General features: G+C 42.3%; 1 protein-coding gene across 2 annotated transcripts in view; it reads right to left on the bottom strand.

The window, feature by feature from the left end:
• tsc22d2 (TSC22 domain family 2) overlaps positions 1-23,778 on the bottom strand; it is a 36,041-nt gene extending 12,263 nt beyond the window's left edge. Inside the window, exons 1-2 of one of the 2 annotated variants that reach the window (XM_070832229.1) lie at positions 21,491-23,778; positions 4,065-4,136 (exon numbers count right to left, since the gene is read on the bottom strand). In XM_070832229.1, coding sequence (XP_070688330.1) covers positions 4,065-4,136; positions 21,491-23,085 — 1,667 coding nt within the window. In that variant the 5' untranslated portion in view covers positions 23,086-23,778. The remainder of the gene's footprint in view (positions 1-4,064; positions 4,137-21,490) is intronic. The other variant, XM_070832230.1, reaches the window with a different exon arrangement.
• Positions 23,779-24,416: the final 638 nt, after the last annotated feature.

Below are 24,416 nucleotides of genomic sequence, written 5' to 3'. Positions count from 1 at the left end.
CCAACAGAGCTGCGGGAGATGTGTCATTGTGAAGATAAACAGGCAAAGCACGTTTTGATGCCCACAACGTAGCAGAAACTTGTGCAAAACTCCACGCCAAGTGTCTTGTGGGCACAGTGCCCTGCTGAGGTTTTACATTTTTCACTAAGCAATCATTTTCAGGAATGCTCCTTTATAGCCTCAACAGTTTATGTGCAGTCCCCCCCCTTCACTCCCAACAAGCCCGACCTTGCAGGAGAGAAGGCTCAGGACAAAAGGAGGTGAAATGAAGTGGCTCCCTCAGGTTTACCTGCGGTTAGTAGCAACGTTTGAATAAAGCCGTACTGTTAGTCACAGGGCCCACAGGCAAACATGAGCTGGATGAGGAACAAACACGGGAGCTCAATCTTTTGCCAGCCATGAACTGCTACTGTTTTTTTTTTTTTCCTAGAACAACCACAACTCTTCTGAGCCGATGTAGGTACAGGGTGTACTTGACCTGCCAGATCTGCTCTTACAGACATTACACATCATGATTGGCTGTGCGTCGAAAAGTGTACAGACGGCATTAAAATTCTGTATTTAATTCTGTACTGTGCATAAATGTCTTGCTGCAGCCTGGGATGATCTTTTTATAAAAAACAAACATCAGTGTTTACGCATAGACATCCTCCATCACTATCTCAGTGAAATGAACTATAAAAAAAAATCTTAAGATCTGATAAATGATCACACAATTACAGAACGCTGACACACTGTGAAAATGAATCATATTTTTAAACTGTCAATTTAGACAAACAGATGAATCACCACAGCAAGACATGCATGAACTCCAAGCAAACAGTTCTCATGGTGCAAAGCGTACATAATTTAAGTGCTTTAGCATTAATTTGAAATCGTTATGTTTACTCAGACGTCACCTGCACACTTTGAAGATGAATATAAGTCATGTTGACGAGTCGTGGGTACCTGTCATGCACGCACGCACGCACGCGCACACACACACACACACACACATACAAACGCACGCTGGATTCATTCACTGTCACATCTGTTCTAGTTGACTTCATGTCTCAGTCTACGTGCCAACAGCTCTCACAAGCGATGGCAGTAGATATACTAGGATATTCACATGCCATTTATCATGCAGGGATCTAAGTTAATTAAATCAAATAAAACTTATGAATAATCGCTTTGATAACAGCTGAAATGTAACAATTGGAAACAAAAGCATAAACCGTACTGCTAGCTATATAAACCATGACGACACAGTAAGAAGATTAACATATATTGGCACCAGGTCCCTAGGTGTGGCATTTCTGAGAAATATTTATTATGTATATATACATATAATATCAAATTAGGTCATGAGGTTCATTTAGGTGAGAGAAAGGTTTTGTTCCAGAGACAACTAAGGCCTGAAAAGGTCTGTGTTTATCATTGACACGTTTAAAAAAAATGGAGGACAAATGATCTTCTACCAGACGTCACACATTGTCCCAATGGTATCAAATTTTGCTCACTGGGTAAAAGTGAAAATTAAAATTACTTTAACTTTCCTGCAAACATACTCCCCAAAGAATACATGTGTCTATGGACCCAGGCTGGGAGTTGCTGCCTTTGAGTTCTTTGATCAGATTTCGTGACTTGACAAGCCTCATCTTCAAAGTTCGTTTCTAACTAATTTGATATCCATGGCAGATAGTCAAGACTGCCTCCATGAGACAGCGCTTGGGAACAAAACGTGGTCATGACTAATGAAAGCCACTCGTAATAAATAATACCATGGACATGTTTACTCCCAAGTAAACACCAACTGGTATTTATTTTACTGTTGTGTCGACACTACGCAGCAGGTACTTGCATGCATTCAAATGATTAATAATCCATCGATAATGCTGCCCAACCTCTGAGATTTAGACACGTTTAAGAAAACATTTCCTACGAAAGCATTTTACTATGAACTGCTCTGTATCATAAGCAAACCCCAGAAATCAAATATTTAGCTGTGCAAATGAAAATGTCGTAGTATTAGAGCCCTTCATTGCACGGCTTTGTTGAATACTCGATTGTGATTGGTCAATTTGCCTGCATCGCCCTGTCGGGGTTTGTGTCCAGCTCGCTCCAGTTATTCAAAACTCAAAATGACAGAGGGTTACCATGAATGCAACTGTGAAAAGTTTACAGAAATCCTTTATACCCACAGCGATCGATGTCACTTTGCTTAACTTACCAACTGTTCGCATTGACTTTGATTATATGTTTTGATCATGATTATTATCTAGTGTGAAATGCCAGGACACAACAGATAAATATGATGACAGGATCGATTATTTTCCAATGTTCCAATGGATCGTGTAGACGAGGCACCAGATTATGTTGAAAATCAAGCATTTTTAAAGAGTTTATTCAAATTCAAGCATATTTCTAACCTTGAAAAGATAACGGACTTTGTGCGAATGCTGTGGAAGTGACCAAGTGATTTCTTTATCACAGTTGGCAGATTTGCTCATGATCTGTCAACTGAGTCTGTAAAAATAGTAAAAATGCCCACAACAATTTCTGTATGTCATCTCTAAACGGTCCAAAAAATAACGTAATTCAACTTAGCACGATACAAAACGAAGGAAAATGCACGTAATTAAAGACGCTGGTACCAGTGAACTTGCATTTTAGCTTGAAAAATGAAAAAATCATAATTGCTGAACTAATCAGAAAGGGAAAGACTGTGTTGAATTGACATGTTGGGTTAACTTGATTTAGCTGATGGTGTTTAAAAAGAAAAAAACCAACAGTCATGACAGGTTAGTCACTAATGCAGCTCTTCTGTTCCATTTATTTCACTTCGTAAAAGATAAGGACTCATTTTCAGATACAACTCCTTCTCATCTGAGCATAGAAAACAGACTTCAGAGAATATTATGTCACCGTACACAGCCTCTGTCATGTTATCTCAGTGTGAGCTGCTATTTGCAGGGCAGAGACCCCCCTAGCACTGTGCTGCAAAACAGAAACCTGAGCATCGCACCCTTGTGACCGGCAGGGCGTAGACAGTCCAAGTGTCATAAAATGCACCCCGGATGCTCCCTACAGTGCCATGCTTTCTCCATGCCTCACACACTCGCAGCTGCTGTGATGTCCAGCTTGACAAGTCATTTCTTTCGGTAGTTGATCTCAAGATGCCATTTATCTTGCAAAATAATGATTAATTCATTTAAGTGACTGAATGCAACAATGAAGTTACTGATAACAGATGTTTTTTGCCAATGATGATCTTCATGTGATAGTTTTTTCACTACAAGCATTTTTTTCCCTTCCAGCGTTTCATCGTAGTAACAGTAGAAATTTCAAATACGCTTATTCTTTTGTTTTTGCTCCTGAGTTGCTTGCTATTAAATAATTTTTACTCACCAAATCTCTCTTCTTTAAGTCTAAAGAAAGTGTTTTATATTTAGTCGTTCTTTAATTGACTACAAGGAAATTATTAACTATAATTGTACAAAAAAATCAAATCACATTAAAAGGAAATATGAGAGTAAAAAATGCGTATTATGTACCTAAGACTTAATGCAGCCATGATCGGGTGGGAACCTTTACTTGGCAAATAAGGCAAGTTGAATGATGCTGTAATTTGTAAAAAACAAATCAGACTCTTGATGACACTGTCTCAACATGGACCTCAGCAGAGGCCGCCTACCTCTGATCCAGGTTCTGTCTCAGGTTTCCTCCCAATAAAGGGGAATTTTTCCATGCCTTGTTGGGATTCTTGAATCCTTAATATTGAATTCTTTAATAGTTGGGTCCCTCGTAATTAAGAGTTTAGTCTAGATCTGCTCTTAAATGGTCTTGAGATAACGTTTGTTATGAATTGCCGCTATATAAATGCAGATCGATTGATTGACTAACCTTGTTGACAATAGTCCAGAAATAGCTAAATAACTAGTCAAAATGGACATCTTCTTGCAAGATGCACAGGGTTTAAGGGGTGCAGGGTCTGATTTAGTCAGCGAATCCAGGCCACACACATACACACACACACACACACACACACACACACACACACGTAAACACACTCGAGCTCATACCTATCGTTGACAGGCTTTGACCCTCGTAATCTGCTAGGCCGGAAAGCCTGGTAGAAAGCAGTGGACGGGTTCCTGCATTTTAATGGGGGAGGAAACAGAGACGGGAGAAACATGAGTAAAGGAAGGGAAACATGTACGCAGGGAGAGAGAGAGAGAGAGATGTGAATGAATGAGAGTGATGTGAGGGAGAGCGAGGTGCCTTGAGAGGGAAAGAGAGAGACAGACTGTGAATGAGAGCAGAGGAAGATCCAGACCCAGAGAGGTCAGAGGAAATGATGATACAGTCCAGGTTTCCCAGCTCATTTCAGAAATGGCACAATGAAGCACGACCAAGCGAATTATGGGCATATTTTCCAGAGTCTCCTACTACATATATTACTGCCAATCACTCATTTTTCGATTAAAACGGGAAAAAAAGCAGAACAATTGTTTGTTTGTACATTTTTGATAATGAAATGTCACTCCTGTCCTGTAAAATGTCAAAGGTCTCCACCAATCACGGATGATCTGGACAGGAAGTTAACTCATCTCCCGCCAGTTATTAACGTTTATAAATGTACTGCTACTCTACAACCACTTGAGCAGACCGATTTGGATGATAGAAAGTGAACTTCAAATGGAGGCAGTTTTCCTAACACAGCGACTGAGGGGTGGATAAAATTACGAACCACATCAAATATTTATCAGCATTCAGGTAATTGCTATCAGAGGATGTTAATGATACACCAAGTTCATAATATAACCTGGTGACAAATCTCAGTCCTGGTTATCTGAATCTAAACTAAGCTTGATTACCAACATGCTGAGTGATTTATTTTCAAGCAAAAATGTTTGTGTCATGTTTCGCTGATGACATTTCTCTTCTTTTGGTTATTGCTTGCCTGTAGGGGCTTCACTTGGACAGACACTTCAGCTTCTTTCAGTAATAATAATGCTATGTCTACTACCTAAAAATACTAGTAATGTCTACTACCTAAAACCAACAAAAACTAATTCTTACTCATTTTTACTGTATTGTGTGTATTGATCTCATGTCTCTGGTCTTTCATTGTGAAGCACTGTGGGAAGTCCGATCTAGGAATGCTGTAAATGAACTTTACTTAAATTTGAATTTGGTGAACAATTGGCACATTTGCGCACCATGACTGCATACATTATCAGCTGTATGACAAAGTGCATTTTGAGGCCATAAAAGATTTTCCTGGTGATAAAGACAAATTAAACCCAACTGTAGGCAACATGTAATTAAATAAATTGCGACACTATGTTTCAATGTAAGAAATGCGATATTTAAAATCAAAACAACTTTCAGGTAAGAGCTCTGGTCATAGACAACCAACAAACAGGGAGACAAGGCAAGGTAAAAGTTTACAAACCGCACAAGTGTGCGCTCCTGCCGGGTTCAAGTTCATGTCAGTTAACCATGTGTCTGCACTCTAAATGTAACACCTTCTATAAGAGGCTTGTCTTACAATGAGAGAAGGGGTGGTCTAAAAAATCGTAAAGTGGATAGTTTCACTATATACGAGACCCTGGAGGACTGGAAAACAAAAGCAGGCGAGAGAGAGGAATTCATTTACGAAACTAGAAAAGCGGGGTTAACCATCCACCACTGTATTGGTATCTGTCAACAGTGATTTGCAGCGTTTCCATATCTGAGCCCGTGACAGATTTATCTCTGCCACACCCCGCAAACAGCAGCTCAGGACTTTCGAGTTTCCTCATGCACTGGTGAGGTATTCAGAGACTGTGAGTTTAAAGAGCTCACAAACAGCATACATCAGAGAGCTGAGGCTCAGAGCTGCTGTGTCGAACGAGCCAAAATACCTGGCTTTATTGGGACAGGGGGAGGATTTTGTTCATCGGGCAGAGAGGAGCCAAGACGGAGACATCTGAGGAGAAGCTGAGCGAAGGGCAGGAAGTTAAAAATCAAGGAAGTGGAGGCAGGGGATAGTCAGGAAAAATAGGGAGGTTGTGACGTGTTACCACACCCCCCTTCAGCAGGAATTGTAGGGTTGAAGTAGAGAAGTGAGTTTTTCAGTGCACAGTAGTAAACAGTACACGGCACTGTAAAGGCCACTTTAAAAATCCCACCACACGTGTTTATTTGACCTTTTGCTATTTAAGAGCCTGTGCAGTGAGCACGAAAAAGTGAACACATCAGTGACAAACCTAATACACAAAATGTATCACTCATTTCATTTCTGTAAAATAATTTCTTTGCAGTTGTTTTTTTCCTAATTTTTTTTAACCGTTTTATTTGTTTCTCTGACCTGCAAATTATGTTTTGTTCATGTGTTTCAAAGGTTTAAATAATGTTACCAATCATACACCAAGGCTAATTTTCAGTTTTCTCCAACCTTTTTTTCTTGTGAAATGAAGTAAGCTATTGTGTGGTTTGACTGGTCGGTCACTCACTCAGCATATGGACCCTATCAGTTAGTCATGAGCAGCCATCACTTCATTTTAAGAGATTACAAGACAAGCATCTTGTCTACATCGGAAACACAGTCAAAGCAAAATATCAGCATCACAACAGCAGGAGCTACAGGCCTTCTGGGTGGAAAAGTTTGACAACACAGATCCTGACCTGACCCAATAAATTAAGACACCTAGCATCTTTGCTGGAGGCTAATACTTAAATGACGTTTCAAAGTAGTACCTTAGTGTGCAAATGGTAAAACAGGTAAAATATAGGTGAAGTGCCTCCAGTTCAGGCCACTGCTTGTTAACGTGACTCCTGAGATATCATCTAAATTCTTTCAGGGAGCGTAGTGTTTTTATCCCTCCACTCAGCCCACACCCATGGCTGGAGGCATAAAAACATATGTTTTTGGCATGTCCATCCATCCACCTGTCGCTTTCACATGAACATGATGTCTGAGTAACGCCTTGAGGGAATTCCTTCAAATTTCAAAACTCCACTTGAACTCAAAGATTAACTGATTAGATTTTGGTAAGGTCAAACATGGTCTCACAAAACAGGTTTTTAGCCATAATTCAAGAATTCATGTGCGACAAAAGTTCACACAAATGTCTATTTGGATAAAATTATGACATTTGATATCCAAAAGGTCAAATGTCATAAATTCTGGACATATCTCTTTGCAATTAAAGACATTTTGAGTTCATGCAACAGCACAAACACGTGTAGTCTGTGTACCGTGAGGTATTTTGAATAAGAGCGCCACCAAACAATGTGCTATGTTAAAAGACAAACTGAGTCACCACCCTGCAAAAAGATGCAAAAAAAAAAAAAATGGGTTTCACAGTTGGGTAACTTGCCTGAAGCAAAGTCACACCGCACTGTCAGATCTGAGAGGCCGTTCCCTGCTCTCATTATATGTGCTTGACATAGGATTTAGCAGCCAAAGCCATGTTACTGTCACAAGCCTTTATCACACACAAAGAGCCTATTAAGTCAAATATGCCGAACTGTTTGCAGCAGTATGCAAGGTTTAGATCAGGGGTTCTGCAGCACTGAGAAAAAGCGAGAGATTTTCAATTTTAATGGTTTATTGGTTATGGTTGTTGTTAGTATTAGTATTGTTATTACCAGGAATAAGTCATAGTGATTATGAATTTGTTTCTACATCAGCAGAGCTTCTCTTGCTCGTGAGACTTGAGGTGCTGATTCCCTCTGGTCGCAACTGTTTTGTTGTCTGGCTGCATCCCCTCTCCAATGCTAACTTTAGCAAACAGCACTAGCATTGATGACAGAACGCAATTGCCACAACACTCCTGAGGTGCCACTAGTTGCCATCCGACCAGTAGCTTTCTACAAGTTGTCATTCCTACCCTGACAGACGTGTAGTGTATTATAATGCAGGCTGTTGGAAATTAAATGACTGAAATCCACTGCAGATGATGTATTGCATGCATTTCATGTCACGTTCAGGGGCCACACAAAATGTTTCTGAGGGCCACCATTGGCCCAGGGGGAGCACTTTGACAATCTGTGGTTTAGCATATTATACAATTTGATTAGTTTTTAAATGACTATTTTATGATCTGAAAACATTGTCATTAAAATGCCATGGATTACATGGGATATAACCACGATGGCATAACCATAGTCTGATGAGTTTCCAGCTCCATGTTGTTGAACAGGAACTTATGAAAACAAATATGCCCATAAAAATCCCTGCTAACAGACAGGTTAACAATCATGGCACAACATATTCAAGATGAAGAATAAAGTCTCAAGTGGGATTTTGTCTGTAAACCCCATTCAGTCCTTAAGCTGCCTAAGAAAAGGCTGCTGCATGGGCCTGGATGAACACATGCTCCCTCGTGTCACTTGAGGAAAGCTCCTGGTTTTAATGTAAGGCACACAAATTCAATTTCCTCCTTTTAAAATAACTCAAAAACAAGGGATCTTCACTCTATAGAGTCAAAGAACGTAAGGACAGGCAGCACGACACGTAAGACCAAACACATTGCAAACGCTGGGTTCTAAACTGCAGGTAGCTTTCCTGTAGTTGTTTTTCCTGCAGCGGACTCTTTGATGTTGCTGAATGCACAGAGAGGTTAACTCTGCAGAGGTTTTTGGGCTGATGCCTGCTACAGGGGGAGGCTGAATAAACTGGACAGAGAGATGAGATGTGACCCAGCAGTTGGAGAAGTTCTTCTCATAACGCAGTGATTAGGAGATGCCGTGGGAGAGAGAGAGGAAGAGGCTCAAACGCAAACAGGGACGTGACCCTCTGCATGGGGCCAAGCCTGCAGTCATGCCCGAGTCAGGCAAAGTCCCAGCTGTGCAGCTAACCACCGCTGACAACGCAACCCCGCCCACTCTCCTATGGGAGGCTACATCACGTAGGACAGAGAATAGGAGTTTGTTGGGGTGTTTGTGACTCAACTCAAAAAAACTTCAGTAAGTAAAATCACAGCTTAAGCTTCAGCTATGTTAAAGGCAGGCTTGAACACCTCAAGAAAGACTGGCAAACATGTAAAGTCGGTGAAAGATGGTGAAAATATGTCACACTGATATGAGCATTCTCGAAAGCAGTCGGTGTTAATTTCTGCTCGGGTTACACATAATTGTTACCATGAGTACTGATGAGTCAGTATAATTTAGGATCTGAGGTGGCTCGTTCAGCTGGGCGACAGCTGATACATCAGCCAGGAGCTACAAAGCCACCCTATCTGCTCAATTTCACTTAACAGGGCTCAAGTTCATTGACTCAGTCGGTTAAATAAAGTGTAGAATTGGTTCCTGAAGCGTGACGTCGGCCAAGTGAACTCTGCCACACTATCCCTCAGGACTGTTTCTGTATCTGCTTGTCAGCTGCTGTGTATCAACATTGGCCTGTGACTCTCCACTGACTTTGCCTTGGGTTGAGCAGGCATGCCAGGCAACTGTGGAGCACAGATTGACAAGAAGTACAAAGGGCGAGTAGAGCACAACACCAAGCATGACAAACTTGTTGTTTTTTTAAGATATGATACCTGTTATTACTATATTGACAAGATATATGGAAATAATGGAAAAGGTTGCACATACAATCATCAGTGTGACACTTAGTATACGCTCCTTCTGTTTATTATGTAAGGTCCCAGAAAGAGCCACACTTCCAAACATGGAGGTGTTACTGCAACTGTTCAATACCATACTCTGGCTTTGATCCAAGGGCTTCACGGCTGTTGTATTGCTGGTTGCCTTGGCATTCATATCTCTGTGCAGAAAATAAACTAGCAGATTCCTGTGACAAATCACAACCAACTCCTTTTACATGCCGTACACTGGGTGTGTCTTGTGGGCATTACAGTGAACACCCTATGGTAAACTTTCCTTGATCTAAAGCGTCCTTAGCGTACAGGCAGCATACAGTACCACGGTTCCTTTTAGGTCTTTGTATGGGAGAAATGAATGTCTGTACAGGTAGTGTTCTTTATGTAATAAGTGTTGCCTGGTTTCACTACCAGAGTAATCTGAACTATAGCAGCACATTATGTTTTATTATTTTATCATATACTGAGGAGTTTTTGGCCTCTGGTGACGCTGCAGAGCAAAGCGTTTACAAGAAGGTCCCCCGTATTGGTTGCATGTGTTCCTTCAAGACGTGCACAGTAGAGGGCTATCCCATCAAATATCACTTTTTCCACGAGACCTACATTTTACCACCTTTGGCATCCTCTTACATCCATGAAATGGACATTCCTGGGACTGTCAAACATGTCTGTTGCAACCCTAGCTCAGTGATAAAATGCCAACACACGGCCCTTCCTGGTTTCAGCTGCAGGTGCATTCATTGACAGCACAGGAAGCGGCAGCAGAATATTTTCCATTGTTTGGTATGGAGCTTTTTGGCTGACCTCATTCTGAGCCGGAGCCGGGGGTGGCAAATGGGCAAAGTGGCACATGAGAAGATAGCTAGAGAGCTAAATAGTAGAAATCAAAAAGATGGTGATAAATCTTCAGGACATTCGCAAGGTCTCTTGGTGACAGACCATAAATATTAAGAAAATTACTTTTTTTTTATTTCAAAAAATATATATTTAGGGTTTAATGTGATGTACTTCAGTTAAAATGTGCTGTTGCTTTTCACCTGTGGCCCTATTTCACAGTTGTAAGATATACAAGAATGCTGGTGAAAACTTTCAACATGTTAAACTCAAAGACTGACTCAGATGAAGAGGCATGAAAGTGCAAAAGTTCAGAATGAGCCAGTAGTCACACCTCACCATAGTGCTAACCAGGGGGTCAACATGGCTGATGATGGTTAGCTGCTTCTCATAAATGCTAAAAAGAAGACTGAATGTTACAAGAGCTGATTAAAGAGCTTCAAGAGGATGAAAGGCCCCCCGATTGGCACTATGACAGCTTGAGTTTTTACCGATCTCAGCATTGTTATTGAAGAAATCAAGTGTACAGAGTCTGAATCACGACGGCATGATGCAACAAGCCCAACAAAGAGTGACAAAAGGAAAGCTAGTTTTGTAAGTGGTAGTAGTTCTACACACATACCAACTTAATCACATAATAACAGGAAGCTATTAGTTGGCAGCTAGGAGATAAACGATATCTTTTGCATGGCCTCATTGGCTGAAAAACAGAATGAATACTTGCGACAAAATCCAACCTGATTCTGTGATAAAACAAGGTGCCATCTGTTCCGACACCTCTGTTTCAACTGAGTGAATAAACAGTTATCAGTCTACACAGCCACAATGACTCACGTCCGTTTCCTTGCAGGGGACTGCTCATAGTGAGACAGTGGAGGAGGTGGGGGGGCAGAGACTGGTTCGCTGCTGCTGAGAGGAGACACTCGAGACGAGGTTGACGAGGAAGAAGAGGAAGAGGACAACGGAGGAAGCGTTTGACAGAATATGAAAGCGGACATCAAAGCAGAGCAGGAAACTTCGGTTCTTACAAAACCTGCGCCTTTCTTAGCTGAAGACAGAAAAAAAAAAAAAGCACCCTGAAGAATTTGCATTGCCTGCATAGATGTTAGATTGAACTTGCAGAACAGATATGACCTTAGTTGGCCTTCAGAGCAGGTTGTGCTCGCATTCACTCACTAAGAATGAACCCACCACAGAAACATCACCTCCTGACTGAAGAACAATTGATTTAGTCAGAATACAAAATCTATAACAGTATAGATATCAATACCAAATGTATTAACAAGTCATTGTGTAAGTCAAGAGGCCTGATTCCAGCATTTCTTTGTGATTTGTTAGTAAGACAAAGAAATTAGTTTGGGACTTTTGGTTAATTGAAGACGTCATCTTTGGCTCGATGGAAATGTTTTGACATTTAGAAGAAACAAATAATTGATCAGTCGAAATGTTAATTGCAAGATTAATCAACAATGCCAATTATTGTTCATTGTAGTTAGTCAGTATATTGATCTAGGATGTAAAATGGGCAGACATTTCAATTAAAATAAGTATTTTCTGCTGCAAAAAGCATTTGCAGTCACATTAGATGCTTGAATATTTTGCCAATGTGTCAATATAATACATCTATTAGGTTTTAAGCTAATCTTTTTGGAAAAAAATTGCTGCGCTGCATGGTTCTCATTTGTCCCATGCTGTAACTTCTTAAAATCGATAAACATTAAGTTTAGAATCACTGACAGCTACACTTTTAAATTAGCCTGGCTGATACACATCATACTGGCATACATGTTGACCACTAAATAACAAGAAATATCAGCACAGAAATGCCAAAGCTATATTTGAGGTTGTTTAGAAATGGTATTACCATTACATATATATCCATAGAGAGAAATTAAATTCATGTTTTAACAGTGAATTGCCCAGTACAGTATATATCTTTTAGATAAATTTAGAGGATCCTTATATTGGTGAATTTGGTGAAATTAATATCAGCCAATGTTTTCCTATGCCTGGCTTTAGTATCACTTTCTTTCTTTGTTGGAGAAATGTGGAATCCACAAATTCAAAACAGTAAAAACTAAATTCAAGGGTTACCTTTAGTCATAACTGAGGAATTTTAACCCTTTTTATTTTCTATGCCAGAACAGGCCAGGCCAAATCTGCTTCAGGTATGCACTTTATCCTAGAAGTGCTTTGTCTCATTGTGCGTGGACTTACCCACAGACAACCCCGGAGGAAGAAGTTTGGAACAGATTATAAAAAAAGAAACAATGTAGGCAGTGATTGGTAAATGAAAAGAAACACTCCCTGACCGTGGAGACGCCAAGAAGAACCCAAACATGAGCACCCCCTAAAATTTCCAATTCACTCTCTCTTTAACTTGGAGGCTCTCTACAAGTCTTTCAGCCAATCCCACACTGTCATACCACACACACACACACACACACACACACACACAGGAATAGAGAACAGATGAACAGTCACAGGCACCAGTGGGCCTGATCAGTCCGCGACACCCATTGAAAGCAAGCGTGAGCCCAGAGAGAGGATGGATGACTCAAATGCAGCTGCCTGCCATGCTTTCCACACATCCTCATTACTCACTGTTCAGTCATCTCTGGCTCCGGGTGGCCCTAGGCACTGAAACCCCGTTGTTCAGCCCTTGCTTCCCACTCTGGGAGACTGAATGGCTGCAAGACATAGCTCTACATTTTCTACAGCAACTGGGCAGCTCATTTAGAGCTGAAGACATTTATATGCCACATCCCTCCTGTCAACACACTGAGGTCTGCTCAGTGGTCAGCTTTATTGATCGATTTATTATTGTTTATCATCAAAAATCAGAGACAACAGCGAAAAGAAACTTTGAGATGTGGCCAGTTCTGCTCAGTAGTTGTCAAGAAATTGCATCTGAGCTTGCAAAGTCGCATAAACAGTCTTTGAACTTTTCTCTCTTTCACTTCCTCGATTTTATTTCAGAATGTCAAGACTTTACTGTAAACCTATGGCAAGACAACAAAATCAGAAATGCGCGGAAACACGGAAGCACCATGATTATCATGAGGGGTTCTGTTTTCACTAAAAATATCTTACTGCAAGAGAGTTAAAACAGATTTAAGTCCTTTAACAGACCGCCTTCCATGGTGCTCTGCATGCTGCAGTTTTGGGCCAGCAGATACAGCAGTATCCATATAAGCCGATGCCACAAGACAGCACCACATTGGGGTGTTAGAGGAGGAGCTTAAGGCTACAGGTGGCTTCCGTTTGGGTGAACGTCACCATAATGAGTAGTTAACTCCTTTTTACCATGCTATTGTTGTGGTATGAAAACAGCCTGCATCACTGTTTTTTTTTTTCTTTGTGAGCACAAGAGCTGCAACCAGCAATTATTTCATTACTGATTCATCTGCCCATTATTTTCTTGTTTACTCGATCGGTAATGTCTTCAGATTGCTCCTTCCTTCTTATTACTCACTCCCCAACTTTGTTTGCAAACCACAAAGTACGAGCCATATTTTGCACTCATTTTTCATTTAGTGAAACTGGTCAGCACCCAGCAGGCATCACCGACTGTTAACATGGAAACTCTTGTTGGGTCTTAGTTCTGAGGTTAACGCGGTAACTTTTTAGGCTTAAAATAAGTCTTATTTTTGACAAACTGTATAACTTGCATTATACTAATAAACACTGGCTGACCACACGAATGACCAGTCTAAAATGTCTTTGTCAACTGGCGCCTGGTCCGTTATCCTTACTCTATGAACATTTAGCATTTTTCGAGCTCAGGAAAACACACATGGAACCAAGATGTAAAATAGACATGCTAATTTTGCATATTTCCGATTGAATTCTTAACTTGTTAACATCCCAAGCCAAAGTTATGACACATGCACTGGAGGATTACGCAATCCCCCAGCTCAATGCAGCCCTCCTTCTCCATGTGGAAAGTACAGACTGGTAACAAGGGCCTGTCAACAGGTTTACTCTTTGGTCAGAGGGCTTCCTTTGACATTAGTCAGTGCATACTTAACATGCTGTAACCTCTCTGAAGAGGGGGTCTAACCTGTTCTGTACTGAGACCATTTTGGGAAAGACAACAAACATCAACAGTTTGCACACACTGTCCTCATTCCTGGAACAGCCTGCAACATACTCTGCGGCTGATTCAATGGCCTTGCTTCCAGCACAAACTGAGTTAGTTATGGTAGGCCGCCAGGAGCGTGGTTGTTTACTTGCTTTGGCAGGTCCACTCTAATTGGAAGTGATCCCCTGACCACATCTTGCTGAGATAACAGGGTGGGTCCTGCTATGCTAACTCATTCAACCACTTTGCCTCACACCGCTGGCTTCTTTCAAAAAAATTCATAAAACTGGCAAAATATAACAAACCTGACATCTTTCAAAATTAAACAAAATTCACTTATACCATTGCAAAATGAGGAGCGCAAAACCATTATTCTTGTTCTGTTTCTGTGCAGGACAGAAGCGCCGTCTTTGAGAATAGGACCAAATTAGTTGAAAACCATTAATGAGCACTATGAGCTTAGTTCCAGGAGACATCATTAAAAGCCAACTCTGCTCAGTTATTATGCTTGTAAAAAAAAAAAAAAAAAAAAAAAAGCTGGTGATTGCTCAACACCAAAACTTTCACCCTAATTTAAAAGCAAAGACTGGAGAGGTTTGTGCATGAGCTGAAGCTTCTCTCTTGATTAATTAGACGAGAAAAAACAATGGCGTGAATGGGAAGTGAAAAATTGCATCAGCAGTTTAGAAGCAGAGAGGGAGAGCGTGTTAACAGGTCAGTTAGGGATAAACAAAGAACAAGAGCCGGAGAGACAGAGCAGCCACATTAGAGTGGGACAGACAGGAGGCATGGCCAGTGGTCCAGCCCAAAAACAGAGCTGGTGCAGACCCGTCTGCTCAGGCCGCAGCGTCCCACAATCACAGCCATTCAGGGCTCCTGGAATGTGTCCCCTGGAAGTTCAGGCAGGTCAGCTATCTGTGGAAAATAAGCTGCTCCCTTGTTTCCAGGCACTGCTGCAACCAAACTACAACCCCCAATACACACACACAAACACACCCCCCAAACCAAACCTGAGTCTCCATCCTACCCTGTCCTCGCTGCCTCCCCCTTTGTGTTAAACTGTCAAACTGCCAAGAGGTAAAATGGAAGCAGCACAAGTACTGAACATGCACACAGTCAGATAAACGATCAATGGAGGCTGGCTCAGACAGACCTTTTCCAATATTCATCTTAAAACTCTAATATATCTCTGTCCAAAAGATATTTTTAGACTAAATTATCTGACAATAAGAACAGACTTTTATAAAATGTGTCGTTGCAAGTCATGAGCAACAGTGAGGGCTAAAACTCTGCTCATTGACCCAACTGAAGCAATGAAACACTGAAACTGTCTCTTCAATGGTGTGACAGTATGCTTACGAGACCCAGGCAGAAAACTAAATTAAGATGATATCGTCAAACCTTTTTAAAGAGATTTGACAAAATACTGTCTAAAAGGCTATGTGTCTATATTGGCCTCAGATTTAGGGCTCAACATTTACAACAAAGGCATGTCACAATTACCTCAGTCTCAGATCCCAGTGTCAATGCACAACATGTCAGAACTGAACATATGTGTTGTAGAAAAGGAGGATTAATTGGACAAACAAAATCATTGTTAGATTCTTCTTTATACCTTGCAGCCATTCACCACTTCTTGACTGACAAGTAAAACACTGTTATTCTGACACAAAACAGTCATCTGAAAGCCATTAAAAGAGCTAACCATCTAGATACCTGCTAAGCTCCGACTAAGCTTCAAGTCAATCCAGTGTTAACGTATATTAGCAGGCGCCTGCTTCAAAAGACTGCCAACCTCAGCAAAGGTTGTCCTTTGTCACTATTACCCAACAACATTATTACTCTCTACCAGTGGCAGAGGTACCACTGTTTTCCCAGCTGCAGGTAAGACTGGACCAACCCCGTTTAGAGGTGGACAACTCACAGTTTTCACAAAGCTGAACTAGCTCACACTTTGCAGCTGACCTTTCATAAAGCTTCCGATCAGATTACAACTTTATGTGACATTCAGTGTGCGTAAGGAGAAATTAATCTTGTGTGTATTTGAGTTTCCACAATTGCATGGTGACATCATATGTCGGCTATCATTATATTTGTAAATTTAGCAGCTGGTTTACTTTCCTTTTGTTGGCCCGAGGTCATCGGCTTGTTTGCTGATAGAAGCGGAGTCTTTTAACTTGGCGGAAACAAACTTTAGTTTATAAAACCATGCTTATGACTTGATGACGGTAGGTTAAAATCCCCATACAGACTGGGAACAATAACCTTCACTCAGGCTTTTATATTTCATACTCTTCAGTAGCCAACAGCAGACTATGGCCAAACTGGGTCGCTCTCAAAAGTGAATGAGTATATATATATGCACAATAGGTGAGGCAGGGTCATTTTGAAAAGGCCTGCAGCTGCAGACCTACTTGTAGTCATTCAAACTACCTCCATGCTACTCATGCTTCAACATTACTAACTCACAAAAAACTGTAATCCTTCTGAGGAAGCTATCATTTCAGCCTTGGAAAAAAGTCAAACAGTTTTCCAGTAAGACTCGGACACTGAGACTGCCTCCAGGAAAAATGGAGCAATCACCGGTGTCAGGCTGTTGTGGAGAGTGACGGAGGGTGGAGGGCGAGCAGGCCTCTAGCACACACTTCAGGTAGCATAGGAAGAGTGAAATGGAAGCAAGAAAATGTAGTAAAAGGTGATTCTTGCCACCACACACTTTTTAAGTAAAAAGATAAATAACTATAATACTGCAGAGCACCAATTCACCCCATGTTGCTTGTAAAAGCCCCTTATTTCCCTGTGAATTAAATGGAAATTTAAATCTTATCGAGTGGCCTAAATTTGTGCATATCTTTTTTGTCATTTCAGTGATGAGCTGCGTTATATTTTCAGACCGAGTGGGTTCACTGTGCCTTCTGGTTAGGGCGGTAAACTGTGTCATGCCGGTGTGCTGAGTGTGGCTGGCAGTGCTTGTACCAGCAGCCTGCAGGTTACTGTCCACATGCCTAGTTACACATTGCTGCGGTCCAGTGGTTACATGCCAGTTTATTCTGACACAGGCTCCTCATGACCTTGTTTTCTTTTTCAATATCAAAATACTCCCAAAACATGCGGGCTTTTAAGACATTATCTTTGTGCCACTTCCACTTCCCCCACAAACGCGGGGAGGTGACGAGCGCTGGGGCTGCTGGTGTTGGGTAACAACTTACACACAACAATTAACTGGTGTTGTGCATTAAATAATAATTAACATTGAATAATGTCTTTAACTGAGTATTTCTGGTGAGGATGGCTATGTTTAATCCACTAGTGGACTAATCGCACACATCCCTATTGCCAGAGCTCATGACTGAACTTCACATTGTCGAAGGAGTTCGGCGTCAACTGCGCTGACATCATAAGAGCAGTATGACTCAACATATATCAACAACATATCATCAATCTTTCCTCCAGTGACACATGAAATGCAAGGAAACAGATTAATCGTTTGGGATATACACAATTTGTCAATATTTCTCATTCACCTTAATCAGATGAATCAGTTTTATTTCAGCTCAGTTGTTGAATAAAATGTGATGATGTACATTAAACTGTGTAGTAGAATTAACTTCAGACTGCATTTCCCTCCACTACACAATCAGACTACCATTGTTCCTCTGTTTGAGAAATCAATTATGGATTAATAATTAACATTCCTAATTGAGGGAGCTCTGTCCTGGGAGAAGTAATTGAGTTAAAGGCCAAGTGCTCCTATTGAGGGAAACCAATTTGTCCCAGGGGCAGCCTCATCACTTTATTTGGCAGAGAAGCAGCGTGCTGAGCAGATACGATAACCATTCCAAGCTGAGGGGAAATCATTTTAATCTCTCGACTCCACCCCCACAATGCTTTGTTCCACTTTGGTGATGCACTCTAATTCAAAACAGAACCAAACAATGAAACTTGGAGCGGATTCCTCGATGAGGCTGAGCTCGTGCACAGAACAATGCACCTCTGACGGAGGAAAGTTTGAAAATATGGGTCCCGTTATACTGGGGTGTGTTTCTTGAAATATGTTTGTTTAGTTTTTTTGATCCTCACGGAGATTTACAGGAACATTACGAGTTAACAAGGCATTTTAATTACAAGTGATGATAGTTTAAATTATGCCTATAAACCGCCAACTTGCCGTTGGGCCTCTCAACCTCGCTCAAAACTGCACAAGTTTTGAGGTTAACCAAAATATAACATATGTGTGTGTATACATGTGCACATATGCAGGATGCAGACTCAGTATAGAAGAATTTGTGAAAAGCAACAAAATGCTCTTCTCATTACTTATGCAAAGAGTACATGGTCTTATCCAGTCTTAATATTGTTTTCATTATAGATTAAACTACTGGTCAAAGTTTTATTAAAACTGACGTACTTGTCTTTGATTTCTCCAGTTCACTGGCCACAATGTTATTGTCCAGTATGGTTGGTTTATAGTTACCAAGCATGCTGATGCACTGTACAAAGTTTGGTGCAAAGTGATCAAAAAAAAACAAAAAAAAAAAAAACACCAAGAGCATTTTTAGCAGAAACTCTTTTCAAAAGAACTTTTTTTCTTTTTTTTTTTAAAGCTTGGACAGCTGTTCAATTGACATGAATGGTGTCAGATTAGGTCAATCGGGTTTTTCAAATGTCAATTTGGAATTCCATGCAATTCAGCACACATGAAATGCCTCTCTAGAGTCATTTCAGACTACCAAAAGCCGCTCATGTACAAGCCGTTACATGGTCATCTATCATAACAAAATGACAAAGTGCACCAACCCACATCCACAGGACAGGAAAGTACAGTTTTTGACCTGTGTGGTGTCCCCTATTGGCTGTGCTAAGTGAAAAGCAGCAATTTGGTAATCCTTCCCACGCAACCCAATGAGTTATGGTCCGCTTGAATTGAGGTCAGGTTTGTGTTATAACAGGCAGGTTGTTTCTCTGATGGCACCATTTTGCTGGAAAATGGTTACAAAATGTGACTGAAGCATTACTGGCTGTGCAGCAATTTTGTTACAAGTTGAAGAGAAAAAGTTTAAAAATTTGCTCCAAATATTTATGCAGATTAAGCGATTAGATTTAGGATGTGGGGATTCAATTTTATTACAAAGGCCTAACATACACATTTACACTGTAATTATATACGCCCTATGTGGCTGCTTCATAAAGTTTTTTTGGTGTGAATTTTATGGATGCTATGAGGAAGAGTGCATAGAACAAGGAGGAGAAGCTTTAATCTCTAACAGGTTAGCAACAAGTCAGCAATTCGTTAAGCTGATGTGTCAACATGGACATGGGCAGGCCTAACAAGGACTCAAGTCTGAGAGCAGAGCAGAAGGCAGACACTGTACTGCTGATTCAGTCTGGCCATGTCATCGCTGCCCCAGACACAGTGGCTTACGTGCCTGCTATCATTGTCACAGGTGTGTGTGTGTGTGTGTGTGTGTGTGTGTGTGTGTGTGTGTGTGTGTGTGTGTGTGTCCGTCTGTCGGTCCTCTCCACCTTCCCAACACGTCCTGTCCTGCTGCCAGCATCACCATAGCTACACAGACAGCCACTGATGTCACTCCCCTTTCTCTCACTCTATCTCTCTCTCAAACACACACACACACGACTAGGAAAAGGGCACTGGCTGTTCCTCTGATGAAATCAGGGACAACATGCAATGTTTCCTCCGCACATAATCAACGCATATGTGATGCTTGTATGATAAACTCTATTGGTTTACCAAGATACTTTATTTGAGTAGCTTCAGGAATATCTGCACTATGAGCAATAAAAATCAGGCCTCAACCTCCGAAAACAGACACACAAATACACACCTCCTCCTCTAGCTGTAACACTCATAATAAGCACTGAAGAACAGAACAGAGCACAATGATAAACACTGAGGCCTACATAAATACAGGACAGACTAGGTATGTGTGTGTGTGTGTGTGTGTGTGTGTGTGTGTGTGTGTGTGTGTGTGTGTGTGTGTGTGTGTGTGTGTGTGTGTGTGTGTGTGTGTGTGTGTGTGTGTGTGTATCCCTAGTCTCATCTGGGTCATTTTTGGCTCAAACATCACCCCCCCAACTCTCCTGTGCTTTCTTGGAATGGCAAAGAGTGGCAACACTTCAGCTCAAGCTCTCCGACAGACCCTAAAAATAGCTGCCGTCAGTGTGTACATTAGAGGAGAACTGTAGGCAAGTGAGGATTCTGTATTTACAAGGGTTTAAAGTTGGGAGGCTGGGATCACTGCGCAGGGCAAGTATGCTAACCATGGCTTCTCGGCAGACAGGAGAATAAAAAACGACTGCCTATGTTTGGGACGCTATTCCGCTCTCAGCTGTAAAACGCAGCTTCTGCGTATGTTGTAACTTATCCAAGTGCTTGTTAACGCCCCCTAAACCCAAACAGCCTGTATGGTTGAATGGAGGATTGAGGGAGGGGTCTGTGGGTGTCTAAAGAGGCGAGTTACTATCCAGTGTTGTGTGGGCTGCCTATTAATTACAAACTGAATATTGCTCCCGTCTCTGTCAGTTTTCATTGGCTCACTATCCCTCTAATCCCTCCTTCCTCACAACTTACAATTTTACACTTGAAAACAAAACTGACAAAAACATATGTAGTGCGATATTATTCTTTAAGTACAACCAAACACTTCTGGTTATGGCGTGCCTAATTTTGGCACTGGTGAAGGGAGAGACTTTCTCCATAGTGTGAAGTAAGACCACACCTCTGTAAAATGCAACAAGAATGTTTAATATGAAGGTAATATGAATGTTTAATATGAAGGTCCAGATACACACAATCTAATATTAGTGCTTCTTCTGCTAAAGACTGTAGCTTTTCCCCCCATAAACTAAGGCCAACCGATATCCATACTATAATAATAATCGTACTATTGATTGCACACAGCTGAACAAAAAAGCAGTAAGCGATATTACCAAAGTGGACTCATTTCACTTTTTTTTTTACATTATATCCTCTTACCTGTCCTCATCCACGTCCATGGTAATATGGATGCCAAACAGGCTGTTGACCGCAGGGGTGGGCAGGTTGAGGCCCTGGCCAATGAAAGGCTTAACACCATCTTTCCCTGGCACCATGCCGGCACTGGGTTGAGGTAGGGCGTCAGACTTCTGCCTACTATCTTCTGCCTGGTTACTGAAGCCGGAGGGAAGGCCTGTTGTGGCTCCTCCGTGGGCTCCCTGGGGCTGGACAAGTCCTCCTGGCGGGGTGTTGGTGGTACTGGGCACTGTGGCAGGTGCATTCTGGACACCGCTGTGGGAGGTGGTGGTGGTGGTGACGGAAGGGGCAATGCCTATCCCTCCTGAAGGCTGAGTCTGGTTGCCAAGCTGCTGTTGGCCACTTCCTGGAAGGATGGGGGCCATGGCTGGTGCACTGCCAACTTGTAGATGGAGGCTCTGGGCTGAGGCTGCCTCTCCGCCCAGCCCATGGGCTCCTGGACCAGCAGTGGAGATGAGAGGCGAGGCGACCTGGCTGGTTGGAGGGAGGGCCGACCCAGGAAGGTTCTGAGTGCTTGAGCCAAAGTGCTGCTGACGATAGTCGGCCTGGCCAGCTGAGAGGCCAGTGGGATGAATAGAATAGGCAAACTGCTGGGCCTGCGTGGCAGGAGGCATGATGGGAGACTTATGATGCATGGCACCGTGGTGCACACCATTGAGGCTATTAGAGAGGAAGTTTTGGGGAGCAACAGGCTGCATATTGACCTGAGCCTGTTGCGGTTGCTGTGATGCTGTAGTTGTATACCCTGTGGGCTGAAAGGCACTTGCTCCGCTCCCTATCTGAGGAGCCAAGCTGTAGCCTTGCTGCAGAGGCTCTGAAGGGTGAGGGTGGGCGGGGTGCCCGATGGAGTAGCCACTGTCAGCGGTGTTCTCCAAAGCCTGTGCAGAAAAAGCACTGCTAGTGACCACAGAGTTACTGGTGGTCCCTAGTCCACTGTCCCTGTCCACACTGTGATCGAGGGTTACAGCTGGCTTTATGTTATCCACAGTTCGATTGACATTTGAATCTGAATCTCTCTCATAGAAGTCAGTGCATGTCCACCTGCCCCGTCTGAAGGGCTCTCCGGTACCATGGTCAAGTTTGATGACCCTGAATCGGGAACTACAGCTGGTGCTCACAGGAGTTGTGTGAGCCACGTTGGTAGAGACAGTGGCAGCAGGGGCCGTGCTGATGGCTGTCGACTGATGGGTAGCTGGGGAGCTTGAGACAAAGGGCTGGGCTGTAGCTGCCACAGGCACATTTCCTAAATTATGTGGGGTGACACGACCAGTGCCTATACTTTTATAAGAGAGCCCCCCGTTGACAGGACCTGTGGTCGGCGGCTGGCCCTCCTGGGTCTCTCCTACGTTGTTTAAGGTTTCCTCGGATGAACTCCTCTCACAAACACCCTGGTCGGCCCGAGAGACGTCAAATATTTCCGACGACACGTCCTCTGTCCGGGACTCGTCCGGATCGTCCAGGCTCTCGGTGTCGTCGGTGATGCTGCTGGCTGCCACCTGAGCCTGCGTTACACTCGTGATCTGGAAGCAACTTTTCTTTTTGGCTGGCATTTTCGACATGTTGACTATCTGCGTCAAGCCTGTCTGCTCCCAGATAAAACGGAGTGCTGGACAAATGTCTTGCGAAGTAATTCACAGCTGAAGGATATGACACAGACACGTACCGTCACAGGACATTTCCATACTGTTCCTCTTCCTCTCTCGTGTCGGAGAAAAGTGTCACAACCAGGGCCAGACCCTGCCAAACTACCGAAACGTTCAGCGGTGTCCGGTCACAGCACACGGCCGACTGCTGCTCTCCCTCTTCGGCCTCTCTGACACCCGGTCGGCCTTCCTTCTGTCCCGGCAGCGGAGTTGCAAACAGGCCCTTGTCAAAGTTCTTGTTCAGCAGCTGCCGCCGGTACTTTAGTCTGAGGCGGGCCCGGTCTCGCAGCCCACTCTTCTCTCTCAGCTATATTATGTATTTCTCGCCGACTAGCAGAGTTAGCTGATGTTAGCTAGTTTTCCCTACCTCGGCACCAGCATGTGCGACATCATGATGTAAACAAATCCACGGGCTTTTCAAAAAGAGTATATAATCCAGCAGTAGGCAGAAAAGACGTCTCAAAGTCGGTGAAGTTTTGCCTCTCTCCGTGTGGACAGCTCACATTTGGCAGCTGCTACTAGCAGCTAGCTGACAGATAACCACTTTACCACAGCGGCAGTGAGCTAACAGGCAGCTAACTCCTGCCTGCCGCTCTTCTAACCCAACCGCTCCACAAGATGGCAAGAGCGAAGTGCATCCTGGGTACAGAGGTCAAACTTCTGTTATCGAAAATATAAACACATTAACTTTTGAATATTTTGTTTCTTTTAAGACCCGTTTCTGAAATTATTAAGCCTGTCGACAATTTTGAATTAAAAAGAAAAATAATAACTCGGTCAAAAACTATTTCTGCAGTCGTCACTTCCGGTTTACATCCCACCGCGTCCTCCAGCCGCAGGCAGATGTTAGTTTTCAGATGATGAATTGTTCATAATTTGGTGATTATGCATCGGATAATCTTACAAATTACAGATACATTTTAACGGGTATACATGAGTATTTACAGTTTCTCATAGGACTGTAATCGTGTGAAACTCAGTGTCCTTAAACTTCGCCAAACTTAAACAGCTGTCCGTGTTTTTTGAAGCATCTTATTAAATACTTGAATATCTACTCGGGATTTAAATCTGAAACATTCATTCTGTAAAAATGCAGTCAAAAGGCGCCACAGATCTAAATCAGTCACGGCAGGAGATGTTTTTGAATGAATCACTTATCTCCGGATAATATTAAAGCCTATTCAGACACAGCTCACTTGGCATAAGGTAATGTTGTGAATGTGATAGATAGATAGATAGATAGATAG

The sequence above is a fragment of the Pempheris klunzingeri genome, chromosome 6 (assembly GCF_042242105.1).
Source record: "Pempheris klunzingeri isolate RE-2024b chromosome 6, fPemKlu1.hap1, whole genome shotgun sequence".
NCBI lineage: Eukaryota > Metazoa > Chordata > Actinopteri > Acropomatiformes > Pempheridae > Pempheris > Pempheris klunzingeri.
This window is presented reverse-complemented; position numbering and strand designations above follow the sequence as displayed.